This window comes from Pempheris klunzingeri, chromosome 22 (genome assembly GCF_042242105.1).
Source record: "Pempheris klunzingeri isolate RE-2024b chromosome 22, fPemKlu1.hap1, whole genome shotgun sequence".
Classification (NCBI taxonomy): Eukaryota; Metazoa; Chordata; class Actinopteri; order Acropomatiformes; family Pempheridae; genus Pempheris; species Pempheris klunzingeri.
The window spans coordinates 13,957,534-13,970,955 of record NC_092033.1 but is presented as its reverse complement, the minus strand read 5'-3'; the positions used below and the strand labels follow the sequence as shown (position 1 = coordinate 13,970,955).

Below are 13,422 nucleotides of genomic sequence, written 5' to 3'. Positions count from 1 at the left end.
GAGAGCTTGCTGATTTTTGCATTCCCTTCCACCTCCCTGAAGAGACTAAACATGGTGGAAGTAATTTTCCCTTTTTTCCTTTGACTCCTTTTACCACAGTGGAGCAGCATTTAATGCTGTAGAACAAACCAGACAGTTTTCTGTCGAGCTACTTTTACTTACTTGCACTATCTTTAACATGCCACTTTTAATACTTTCTATCATATTTTTTGGCTGGCTTGTCTTTATTAGACAGCATAATCTGACAAGGCCATTGCACTTACATGCGATGTTTGTCTTACTAAAGTACAACCGGGACACCCACAAATTATACATTAGCCAGTAGCTTATTTTCAGTTTTAGTTATTTAGCTTAAAAGATAAAGAAAAGCTAGACCTGGGGATCCCAGCAATATTTTTGCTTCTTTAGACAGGATAAGATAAAAGGTAAACATAACCTACCCCTAACCAACAGAAAGACTGAAATGCACATCAAGCTACATGGTTTGTGTTGGATGTTAGATGTGCTATTCTTCAGGTGAGTGACTTACAGCCAAGACACAACAAATCCTTTAAGTTACAGCAACGCTCCCTATCGTGACGTCTCTCTGGGACAGACCGACTGACCACCTCCTCTTGCGATGCTTTGGCCTCTTTATTAGCCATAAACGGATCAATCCTCAGCCCTGAGGAGCTGTGGGGCAGCGCTCATAGCACATGTTTGGTTTCTGAAGATCTGGTAAACACTGGTTGACTTAATTTGTTGTTTGTGGCATAAATAGATAAATAAAAGTTAAATTGTGCATCAGTCTTCTTCTTCCCTGCCTTTGCTAGCTCATGCCTACGCTTCTATGCTCATAACTGCCACCAACTATCAACCAGTGGAATAACATGAAACCAGCCGCAGGGATGTGTACTGTGTTGCATGTGTAAACATGTATATCCATCCTTGTGCACAATACACATAAAATAGGATAAAACTGCACAGGATACCGTAAAGGGTGAACATCTTGGGTTATATAACAAAATCACAAATAATAGCTCAATGTTACTACTTAAAACTGAACTGCTATGCAGAGAAAAATGTCTACCAGCTGGTCTGTAAAGATTTTTCAATTATCATGTTATGAGCTATTAGTTTTAGAGGGTATGAGTGCCCTCCTGTCTAACAGCAATTTATTTTTAAGTACATCTTCTTTATCTAAAAAGTGGATCAGAGGAAATGGCCAAGATGGAATGAGACAATTGAAAAATATAATAAGAGGCCAACAGTGTTCTGTTGTTTCTTTGGGTGAAGTAGAACAAAGGGTCAAGAGCTACTCAAGCTACAACCCTGAGGGAAATCCTCAGGCAATGTGCCCACACAGACATGAGAGACACAGACTTAAGAGTCGCTCTATTTAATGAGACATAAACATACTCAACTTGTGAAAGACAGCAAGACAAAGACAGACGAGAGAGAAAGCAGGGATAGAACCAAAGCTGAAACAAAGATGAAAGAAGTGGAAAAAACACAGTGATCTCTTTGTAAACAGTGTGACAGGAGACAGACCCACCTTCGAAAATATCCACCATGTTGAAAAAGGCCAACGACAGAGAGGACTTCCCGCTGCCTGTGCGACCACAGATTCCCACCTAATAGGAAGAGGGGAGACAGTCAATAAGCTTCACTGCGACACTGCTGTGAGACATCAGACACCTGTGTGATAACAGCGTGGCGGGTACATGCTGAGCGTGGATGGGGTTTGGTCACTGGGTGTCAGTTCACAGTGTAGTGGAGGCACATGGCTGTGACTTCAAAGGAAACGTCCACATTTCCACAGTCTTCTTATTAGCGTTTGAAATTCCAGACTGTGCTCATTATTTTATGCAATATTACATTCTGGAAGCCAGTGGGATAACCTCCTCAAAGTTCACAAGACAATGGAAAGATTTTTGTCCTGTAAAAAAGCATAAATGCATCACTGGCTTAAGGAATTATGTGAATTACTTTTTGGATGTTAGAGATGTTTTGTATTAAAAAAAACCCATTGCTCACACCACAATGACGTTTATATTCGATTATGGGAAACTGTTGTACTTGTACGCTCCCCATCTACAGTTTGTGATGAAGCATGATGTTTTGTAACTTGGCTTGAACCTTTACTTAGAGACATTATTTTGAAATTTTATGTAAAATAGGTGAACAGAAATACCCATAATTGGTTCTTTTAATTCAAAAATTCTAAACTTCAGGAGAACAAAGAGTTTGTGGGACCACATCTCAGACTTCGAGGAGGCCTTTTTCCTTTAATTTATGTAGCAAAATGCTGGAAATATTTTACCATGTGGTTAAACAAACCAACATTTGATTGTGTAGGAGACTCTGGGTCTGTGCTGGGGACTACGCTCAGGGATTCCTGATTGCACTTGCAATGCGCTGGTCTGTAACGTTATGAAACCTGTCAGTTTACACCAACGCCACTAGATGCATTGGTGTATCATCAACTTTCTGTACTTCCATTCTAACTAGTGGCTATCAAACCTTTTTTGAGGTTGGATATAATTTGTAGTGTCTTAAAATGTGAATGAGGATAGTGATATGGCATTTCTAGTACTGATGAAAAGGCAAAAACCATTTCGATCAGCTGACAGTTTGCTGACTTGACCAGCTGCGAGCTGATTGGCTGTGGAAACAGGTGACATCTAAGGTGACTAAGTTGATTTGAGACAGATAAGATGACGCTGCTGCAATTTTTCTCTGCAATGTTCTAAAAGCGTTTTGTCCAGTCAGGAATCTTTGGTCTGAATATTTTTTGTAATTAAAATCTGAAAACTTTCAATCAATTAAAAACATCCTTCTTCTATAGTCCTCCTGTGAGTCATCCTTCATGGTCATTAAATGTGTGGAACATTGTCCTCTGCCTATGGACACGTCACCACTATGTTATTTCAGTGTGATGTGAGGTCCTTCTAACCCCGCAACAGTGTGTGAATTACCTGCCATCTATAGTTGCTTCAATACATGGATGGATACAATGCTGTGAGTTTAACTTCAGCAATGGATGTTACATAAACATCACTTGCAGCAAATGCGTCATGATACAGCATATTTCTCTCCTTAAAGCCTGCTGAAGAGAAAGCTCTGAAAAACTGACATATGGCACCATTATTAGTTTTCTGGGTCTTTTTTGTATCAATTGGAGAGTCAGTGCCGACCACTTCCTGTATAGAGGATATCAGGCTATGTTAATAGCTGATCAGACTTTACCTGAAAAGCACTATTAGGGCTAATACTTCACTGTATTCAAGTGGCTAATACTTCACTTGAATCCCCCTAAATTTTATAGTTACTATAAGTAATTATGAATCTTTCTGTGGGCACCCTTAAGTAGAGGCTGGTGTGAATGTGCAAATGAATGATAATCTAGTCAGAAACTTCTGTAATGTTATGAAAAATGTTTTCATAAGAGAGGTTAAAATGAAGGACAAATACTGTGCATTGAAAAACACTTTAAACTGTCCCTTTATCTTCAGGTCTTCATAACCCATTTATTTAATGTTCATACAGTCCATATAAATGCTGAACAGAGGGGACTAAAGTTAAGTATTAAAGTATTATATTTGGTAGCTTATATGACTATTACATACAGTACATACCATCCTGTGTTGAATATCTGCACACATGATCAGTATTGGTCTGTTTAAGGCATTAGAGGTGCACCACTGTGGCGCACACTGATCACAGCAGCCCAGCCACGCTCTCCTCACAGCTTCATGTTAATTACCTTCTGGCCTGGTTCGATGTACGCATTGACGTGTTTGAGCACTGGTTTGAGCATGGGATCGTAGCGTACACACAGGTCCTGGATCTTTATCTCGCCGTTCTGGGGCCAGTTCTCAGGCACCTGAGAGGTGTCTGGAGGGGGAGAAACACGATGAGGGTGGGGGGGTTACTTCACTCTGTCTGATTTTAACTTTCTCTTTCCTTGAAAGACGCTGGACAAGACAACAGTGGAAAAATACCATCTGCAGTATAAGACGACTGCAATGAAGAACAGACTTGCTCTGCTTGCGAGTTGTCTATGTTACAGTCGTGGCTGGTGTAAACAGGAGCGTATAGACCATATGGGCCAGTCATAACACAGTAGATATCCAGTGCTAGAGTTTTCCTATTAAAGTGCTGCTGAGTTTTCACACTGCCATCACAAGCATACCTTTACAGCTTTATTATTTAAAACATACAATGCCTCCACGCCTTAGCACAGGGCAAATCAACCTAAAAGCTATACTACAATTAATTAGAGCATATTTTGATAACAGCAAATGTAACAAACACTATTTTTAATAACATATCAGGGCATGATGTCAATTTCTCGATATTCTTTTACTTATACATGTTTGTGGTGTTTATTTACAGTTGGACCTGTTAAAGATTGGATTTGATCTGGACTTGGCTTGATTGATTAGTTGGATGTCACTGGATGTTGTAGTTCTTCTCAGGTTAATTAAATGGAATTTTGACAATTGAAATTGTGTGCCACATTACTCATTTTACTACACTGACAGAAGAATTTCATAGTTCTGATGGAGGCTTCGTTGGTTTGTTCTTCCCTAATTTTCTGCCATTAATTCACTGGAACCTGCCATGATATCAGAGAGGAAGAATCTGTCTTTCTATCACTCAAAGGTTTCATGGGTCATTTACTGTAAAAAACAAAAGGCAACGAGAGGAATGACTCTTATACCCTAACCTTAAACTTCCCCTTCCTCCTTTTCTAATATTTTAACAGAATCTGGAATATATAGCTATTCTCTCTTTTTCCTTCTTGGTTTCTTTAAGCTCCTTCACCTTCTTTCTTTTTTCCAGCCATCCTTCAAGCTCAGGAATGGTTTTTGTTATGTTTCCAAATATAGCTGCTCTGTCTGTCTTTTTGTTCAAGTTTTACAAACGTTTAATGCGATAAGATTTGGTTTGGGTTGGTTGGATATCAGCAACCTCAGTGGCATTAATGAAGAAAGTTAAATAATGAAAAGTATTATCTGTCCAGCCAAAAACAAATTCCAGCAGCATTTGTATTTCACCATAGCAACAGCACATCCCAAAAACTTAAAACATCACTTTTTAATTCTTACGCTTGAGATAAAACTGTCACAAAGGTTTTACACACACCCGATGTGAACCCATTCACTTCACACACACACACACACACACACACACGCACATATCCTGTGCAGTTACAACAAGAGCTGGTTCCATTCTCTAAATCAGGAGCCATCGACACATCTTCATCTCTTTGCACTTAAATCAACAATATTGAGTTCTGGTTGGTGTATAAATTCTGAAATTTAATGTCTAAATGTGGGTGCAGAGTGATTCTTAATTGATTTACTGACTTTATCCTGTTATTCTGTCCCTGTTTAAGTAGCTCATTTATTATTTTTTTATGCTCATGGAAGACTACTGCCATTCTAACAGGAGGATTAGAAAAACTTAGATTTCCAAATGCTTGATAACAAGAACTCAAGAACTTACCCATACATCCCTCGTAGTTCTCTGACTCTGTGCCGAGGAAGCTGTTGACCTTCTTTACAGCTGCCATCTGGACCTCAAGGTCTGCCAGGTTCCTCACAACCCAGTTCAGGTAGTTGGAGACCTACACAATGACACACAAAGTAACAGGATCATGTTTTCATTATTAATACTGTAAACATCTACAGCACAAACCACAGTGTGTGGGGCCTTGGGGTCAAAATGAACTGGGTGTCCCCACAGACTTCCTTTTCTTCTACTCTTGAAGCACCAAAAGCAGCTTAAAATATACAGTATTTTAACCAACCAGTTGTCCTTGTCTGATGGAGTGAGGTGGTGCAAAAACCATACATCACTATATTATGTAGCCACAAGTTTGGTGTGTGTCACTTTGTGGTGATTTATTTACAGGGGCCTCATTATGCAAAATGCACTTTTTATGTCCTTTCAACACAAACACGTCTAGAGACCTTCAAACTATGAAAAAAGATCATCGTCTCTCCTGCTCCACCATTTAGCTTTTCAAGATTCAAAGATTCAAGATTCAAAGATTCAAATACTTTATTGTCACATGCTCAGCAGTTACATGAAGCAATCACTGGCAGTGAAATTCTTGTGTCTCTGGTTCTTGGTAAGACTGCTAACAGTATCAAGTAAGTAATATAAATAAGGTAAATACAACTAAAAAAAAAATAAGAAAATAAAATAAAATGTACAGCTAAATAGATAATAGCTTTTGCTCCTCTTCTTATGTAAGTAGCAAGGTCGTTGTCCACAGGACCTCCGTCAGCCCTTCTGCTAGCTGAAGATGTAGACTTACAATCAAAGCACGCAAACTGTTCTACTGTTGGCTACAAAAACCAACACTTCATACTTTCTGAGGAAATAACTCAGTGGATTTACCTTATTTTGACAGAAATGTCCCCACAATAATTGCAAAACTGGAATGTCTGTGTGCAGTTCATTCCAATTTCTTAACGAGGGCTGGTAACGGTACAAGCTCATGAGTAACTGATACCGGCCGTCTGCGACCCAACTTCAATTTCCTTGGTGTTAACATGTTGCGCGGCTAATGCCAGAGCTGATGCTGGAGTTGGTGGGCGGTTTCTGCTCGGGCCTGTGGGAGCTGACCAATCAGAGCAGACCGTGCTTAAAGAGACAGGAGTTAAAATGGAGCGTTCTGCAAGAGGCTGAAAAATTATGTTTTTTTGAAAATCTTCTAGTAGGATTGTGAAATAAAAGTAAGAACCTGAATATAACCAATATATGAATATAATGCAATATAGTGTAGGAATGATTTAAGTTATGTGCAGTAACAGCTGATTACTGATGATTAATGATCAAAAAGACCATAAAATGTAATAGAAGATAAGACCAGAGAACCCTAAAAGACTCACAGTGAGGGCATACGTAAGTCCAAGTCCCACCAGGCCTCCAGAAGGCAGACCGTAGCGTAAACTCCATATGGAGGCTCCTGCTGCTGTCAGCACTATCACTGCTCCAAGGTAGTCCTGCAAGGAGAAGGAAAAGTGAAGACGAAATGTTTACTCATAGAGTAAAGTCCACCAATAGACCAAGAAATTCTGAAATTGATGACAATATAATTAGTTTGTCTATCCAAACTAAAATATCTAGTGACTTACTCAATATGATGATAACCTTGTACAGTATCATTGAGAAAATCAGTCACTCTTCATGTGAGAGAATATTCATAAAGCTGCTTCTCACCGTTCGGACCTCCAGCCAGCGGTTGGCAGCAGACAGAAACAGGTAGGCTGTGTTATTGGTGTCTGTCAGCTCCAGCATACGCTGTTTAAAACGAGCCTCGTGTCTGAAAGAAACATTTACGCACGCATAACATATACATCAAATCCCTCCATTCTTCTATGGATCTATTCCCCAAAACACTGTGCTGTTGGCTGTCCCTTCTCTCCTTTTTGAACGTTGATGGGTAACAGACAGCATCCTCTCTAGAGGGGTTCAAAACTAATCTTCTGAATATGAGATCGATATGAAATTGTATGAAATGGAGTTCACATAATAAATGATGAAAAGTCCAAACAGGAAATAACAAAGGTAAATAAACTGATTTTTCAGTTTGAAATAGTGCTATTCATACTAAGGAAAGTTTTATCATCATCTGTGTTCTGTAGAAAATCACTGCCATCTGAACCAGACTTGGTTTGGAGAGAGACTACAGGATAATGATAATGGGAACAACTGACCAATTGCCAAGAATCTGCCTCAACACCAGATTCATTGTTTCTGTGTGTGTGTGTGTGTGTGTGTGTGTGTGTGTCTGACATGTGCTTGGGCATGTGTGTGGTTCTCTCGTAGTTTGTATATTTGTGTGTGTGTGTCTGTGTGTATGTGTGTGTGTGTGTGTCTGTGTGGAACAGGAAGTCCACAGGGAGCAGAGGAGAAAAAAAAAACCGTGAGAGCTGTTTAATGTTGGATTATACCGACGATGGGAAAGAGAGTGAAGACAGAAATACAAGATGATACTGCTGCTGCTTCCACCAGTACAACTATAACTAAACACAAGCTACAGCCAAAGCTTCTGTCTGTCTGTAACCCCAACTTCTAACGCTAATATTATCAATAAGCAATTGATAAATGGGTTTTGGTTAAACACATCTCTTTAAACAGTCACACTAGAGAACTCAGCCCAAAACTGGGGACAGCGAAGAGAGATGCGATAGGGTTTATTTAAGGGCTAAGACTTAAATAGCTTAAATGTGGGGTAAGGGTTCAGGGTTTAGGCACGCAGAGATCATACTTGCATAGGAGAACCCTGGTGAGACTGTTGCACCTTGCTATGTTTTTTCCTGTGTAGTTCCATGTGTCAGGTGTAGGAAAATATACACAAAGCATAAGAATATGCTATGTGTCACAGTTCCGTGCAAAAAACAGGAATCCAGCTGAGCTATGTCCAGTGCAGACAGAATGTAAGTTGATAATGTGACGGGTGTGTTTGCGTGTGTTGTACCTGAATGCTCTTATAGTGGTGAGGCCTTCAGCGGTCTCAGAGAAGTGGCAGAGCAGAGGAAGCTGTGTGGAGTCATCAAGGTCCTGGAGGTCCCTGAGAGAGTATTCACATTATATGTATGAGTTTATTTACCATTTCTTATGAATTATTGCATACATTCATGTATTGATAATTCTATAGAACTCTCCACAAATTAGTTTCATTATTTTTGGTTTATAATAAAGGAGAATTCTGTTTAAATACAAAACAACAAAAAAGGCAAGCTCTATCTACAACAGGTATACTGAGGACTCACTTGGAGGCCACCCGGAAGTACTTCTGGATGAAGTAGAAGGCCACTGCCAGAGGAACCAAGGCGATCAGGAAAGCTGGAGTGATGGAGGATATGACCCCGATGGCTGATAAACAGAGCAGCGTGGATCTCGTCAAGGACTCTAGTGTTGGAGGAATATGCTGAGAGAACGAGATGATAACGTGAGAGTAAATTCAGATTTAGTCACTGAAAAACTGTTTTAAATATTTTAGAAATATTTCAAATATTTAGGAAAATATCTAAAATATGCTGACTGTGAAATAACAAAATTAGACAATAATGACAGTAGTCCACATGGCCTCCACACAGTGTAACAGATCTCCATCTCAGAGCCTCTCAGAGTCGTGTTGATGCTCTTTAAATCATCTGCTGACCTGGTCTATGATGTTGGTATCAGCTGAGAATCTGTTGAGGATCTGTCCCAGGGGGGTGATGTCAAAGAACCTGGGAAAAGAGGTAATAAATGCACCAAATAATACCAACAGTAGACATTTTGGATGTTTTTTCTAGCTCTGGTTATATGACCTACTATCTGACAGCGACAGCGGGCAGATGCAAAAGTATCTCCTGACAAGTCACAAAGTCAGTTTGCGCTCCAAGTCTGGACTTATTGTGTGTGTTTGTGTACCTGATGGGAGCGTGGATGATCTTGTTGAGCAGGTTGTGATGCAGGTTGGTGGCTGCAGAAAGACCCAGAAACTCCACAGTGAGTGAGGTGATGAGGCATAATGTGATTCCAGCCGCACACAGGATGATAAACACTGGCAGATAGTAGTTGTTCTGTGGGTCACACACACGTCCACGGTAAAAAAAAAAAAACACAGCGTGTAAAAACAAGAGCAATATTTCAGGAATGTACAGCCACATATCATTGTTTCTGATTAGTACTTAACGTGTCAAATATTTGTCTTTGTATATATTTCAGTATGGTGACACTTGAGTTTGCAATTTCAAATAATTGTCCAAATAACAAGATGTTTCATGAAAGAAAATGTAATTACTAATGTAGAAATGTATCTATGTTTACCACAGGTGGGAGTTGGTGATAGCAGGTCAAATAAATACCATTGTTATTAATTCATTAAAAATCACTAGATTCTGGTAATTTCCACATCTACTAATGTGGAACTAATGTGGAATGGCCAAACTCTTAACCTGTACAAGAAAAAGCCTTGTGAGAAATCTCATACCTCATCCTCCGGAGAACCGGACGTGGGCTGTGTGGTGTTGCTGCTGTTTCGGTAATCCAAGCTGGTTCCATTAAAGGAGTCCGTGCCTGTTCCAGCGCTCTGATTGGTTTTGGAGGAAGTCCAGATGGCCAACCAGTAGTCGATGGCAACAATGACAGAGTGTTTCAGGAGCTTAGAGGACACCATCAAGAAGACCATGAAGAACCCACCAGAAGACAGGTAACACCAGCACACCTGAGAGGGAGTATGACAGGTGAATGAAGGGATGGCCAATTCAAAGTCCTATAAATATTTCTCGTCATAGCATGTGTTGTGACAATTTGTGATTGTCTTTGTCTTTTTCTTTATTTCCCACTCCCATTTTATTGGCCATATTTCTTGGTTATGTAAAAAAAAAAAAAAAAAGCAAGAAGGTACCTAATATTAGTATAGTATAGTAGTTAGCTATTAACTGGCTAGGTAAGTAACTTCAGGGCTGGTAGTTTCCTTTGTGATATCTGATGACAGTTTTTGGAGAACAGCTCTGCATGGAAAGTTTGTGTGTCAAACAGATGTGTGCTGCTGTGTAGACAGATTACCCTCCAAGGGATCTTTGATCTTCTGTTAGTGGTTGTGGACATGTTGTCATCATCTTCCTCCTCCTCTTCCTCCTCTGATAGGATGAAAATCAGGTATCACACATGAAATTTCTATGACATCCTATCATTTAGTTCTTTGCAATGATGACATCAAACAGTGGATCCTTCTGGGTGCTTTTTGCCAGCTCTAACAGTTAAATTTCTCAAAGTTTTTGTGTGTTTTGTAGACGGTATGTGGTAGATCCATCACCTTCGTCCTCATCGTCTATTTGGTTCTTGGCTTCTCTGGAGTAGAAAGCTCTCCTCAGTGTTTTCCTCTCTAGTGTTGTTTGGCTATCCTGCTGTATGTCCTACACACAAGAGACACATTACAACACAAACATCACATTAGGAACAGAAGGAAGCTTTTACTGTTAAAGGCTGTGGAAACATGGGTCACACTACCTTCTCCAGCTCCTGGTCATGCCTGTTCATCAGTGTCTTCCAGTGATCGTAAAGCTCAACATCATGAGTCTGAATGTCCTTCAGAGTTCCCTCTCTCAGCACAGAGCCGTCCTTCATGGCTATAATCTGGATAAGACACAGAGAAAACACACAAAAAACAGAAATAAAATGCTGCTCACTGAATGCATTAAAACAACTGAATATGTTTCATAGAATAGTATAGCAGTTTACTTTAGGTATTGTTAAATCAGTTTAGGATTCTTACCCAGTCTGCATGTATGAGGTACTGAAGTTTATGGGTGACCAGGACTACAGTGCGTTTGTCATCCTGAAGAAACTTAAGGATTCCCTCCTGCATCAGGTGATCGCTGAGGTGGATGTCCAGCGCTGAGAAGGGATCGTCCTGTCAGACACAGGACAGAGAAGGAAAGGAAAGGGGACATTAAATACAGCATGTGTCAGAGGGTGAATGCGACAGGTGTACACCACCGACAATAAGTCACCCTATGAGTAAAAGTAGAGGACTGTTGTTATTTCTGTCCTGAACACTGCCACACTTTCCACCACTAACTAAGAGAGACATTCTCTGGTATTACATCCCTGTTATAAATGCATTGATTGTAATGTGACCTCTCCTGTTTAACGTAGGCCGACCTATGCTGTTGTTTTGTGAAACTGTGTTGGCCTAAGCACACCTGGTTAGTACTGATGTCATTCTGCACCACGTTGGTTTTGACCTTACGCTACGTCACTAACAACAAGCTCCACACACAACATCCTCGTGTGTATCACCTGCTGTGAAAACGGAATCACGGGAGAAAATGTCCAAAATGCAAATTGTGCAGATGCGTACAGGGTGAGAGAAGCCTGTGTGTGTGTGTGTGTGTGTGTGAAAATCAAGGTGAGCAGATTAAAGTTTGTGAGTAAACACTAAAATAAGGGGGGGATAAAGTAAAATTTAAATGGCGAAATAAAAGATAACCAACTAGAAATATTGTAATGTATACTGTCAAATATTTAAGTTGCACTGTCATTCTTCGGGACACATTGCATTCATCCTACTAGATGGTTTTCAGGCCAGCAGAAACGAAAAACCATCCCGTCCAGTACTGAGAAGTGGAAAAACAGCATTTTTAGCTCATGGACATATCCCCATGTCTCTGTATTACCTGTTACTTATCATCAGTTTATCGCTGGAGATAATTAAATTTCCTCTAAACTCACTTGATCCTGTGACACTGATTTACTTGTGAACACGTAAATGTCTTGGTCCATTAATGTCTCTCTTCATGGGCGTGTTGGTGCTATAGAGGGTGTGCTATAGAGTGGTAATGGAGTTCTGCTTATGATTGTTTGAAGTATTTTATACTGAGAGTGAACGATGACGCACACTTCAATCCTGAGATCAGATGTGAAAAGCCCAAGCAGCTGCACTTTCATAGTGAAACTGCATTAATTAAAGAAAACATTCCCTCATTATACATGACAGTTTTACAAATGACACGTTTTTTAGCCACTCTAGACATTACAGAGTGTGATGAGGGTATAAAAGAATGCCAATGATGGCTTTTAATGTGGAATGTAGTCTTGATAATCAATTAAAGCAGGGAAATACAGGAAATGATGCAACTACTCAGAAAGACAAACACATGACAGCACGGTGGAGAGAGAAGTGCGAAAGAAACGGACACCTCCTCATCCCAAAGGCCAGTGTGTACAATGTGTTGTATCATACAATCAATCATAAAGAAATGTAGGGTTACGGTATGACTAAAACTAATCCAGTAAAGAAAGGGTGTTACTTTCTGGTGGATATTAATCTAATTCAGCTATACACAGCACAATTGGGATGATACAATTGCAATTAATGGGTGATAGAAATCAGAACATTGCCCATAATGTAAACACTTTCATTATCACTGAAGAGTCCTTCCTTTAAATGTGAAATAAAAAAGAACACCAGTATGTCCACTGTTTTGCACATTTCTATGAGCTCACCAAGAAGACAATGTTGGTGTTCTGGTAGAGAGCTCTGGCCACACAGATTCTCTGTCTCTGACCTCCGCTCAGGTTGATGCCCTGAATCAGAAAACAAGTCAACATGTCACTGAAAGATCATTTCTCTGCAGAAAATGAATGAATGAATCGTAAATTCATTTAGTCACCCTAGCCTAAATGTAAAAGTGATAAATAAAAAAATCAAGCGTGTGCATACCCGCTCTCCAATCTCAGTTTGGTCTCCAAAAGGCAGCAGGTCGATGTCTGGCTGCAGAGAGCAGGCGTCAATCACTGCCTTGTACCTGAGAAACACAACATAAATTCCATTATCACCGATGGATTTCACCTTAGAAAGGATCTCAGTGTCTTCCTACTTCCTACAGCAGTACTGAAGTAGAAAGCAGGGTGAGATGTTTGTAT

The 13,422-nt window shown here is 40.0% G+C and overlaps 1 protein-coding gene across 1 annotated transcript in view; it reads right to left on the bottom strand.

Moving 5' to 3' along the window:
* abcc9 (ATP-binding cassette, sub-family C (CFTR/MRP), member 9) overlaps positions 1–13,422 on the bottom strand; it is a 41,277-nt gene that overhangs the window by 6,285 nt on the left and 21,570 nt on the right. The window contains exons 19-34 of the mRNA XM_070853572.1: positions 13,220–13,304; positions 13,003–13,083; positions 11,270–11,407; positions 11,005–11,130; positions 10,811–10,910; positions 10,561–10,634; positions 9,983–10,216; positions 9,421–9,572; positions 9,167–9,236; positions 8,775–8,932; positions 8,480–8,572; positions 7,219–7,321; positions 6,888–7,001; positions 5,494–5,614; positions 3,746–3,876; positions 1,535–1,613 (exon numbers count right to left, since the gene is read on the bottom strand). Coding sequence (XP_070709673.1) covers positions 1,535–1,613; positions 3,746–3,876; positions 5,494–5,614; positions 6,888–7,001; positions 7,219–7,321; positions 8,480–8,572; positions 8,775–8,932; positions 9,167–9,236; positions 9,421–9,572; positions 9,983–10,216; positions 10,561–10,634; positions 10,811–10,910; positions 11,005–11,130; positions 11,270–11,407; positions 13,003–13,083; positions 13,220–13,304 — 1,859 coding nt within the window. The remainder of the gene's footprint in view (positions 1–1,534; positions 1,614–3,745; positions 3,877–5,493; positions 5,615–6,887; positions 7,002–7,218; positions 7,322–8,479; positions 8,573–8,774; positions 8,933–9,166; positions 9,237–9,420; positions 9,573–9,982; positions 10,217–10,560; positions 10,635–10,810; positions 10,911–11,004; positions 11,131–11,269; positions 11,408–13,002; positions 13,084–13,219; positions 13,305–13,422) is intronic.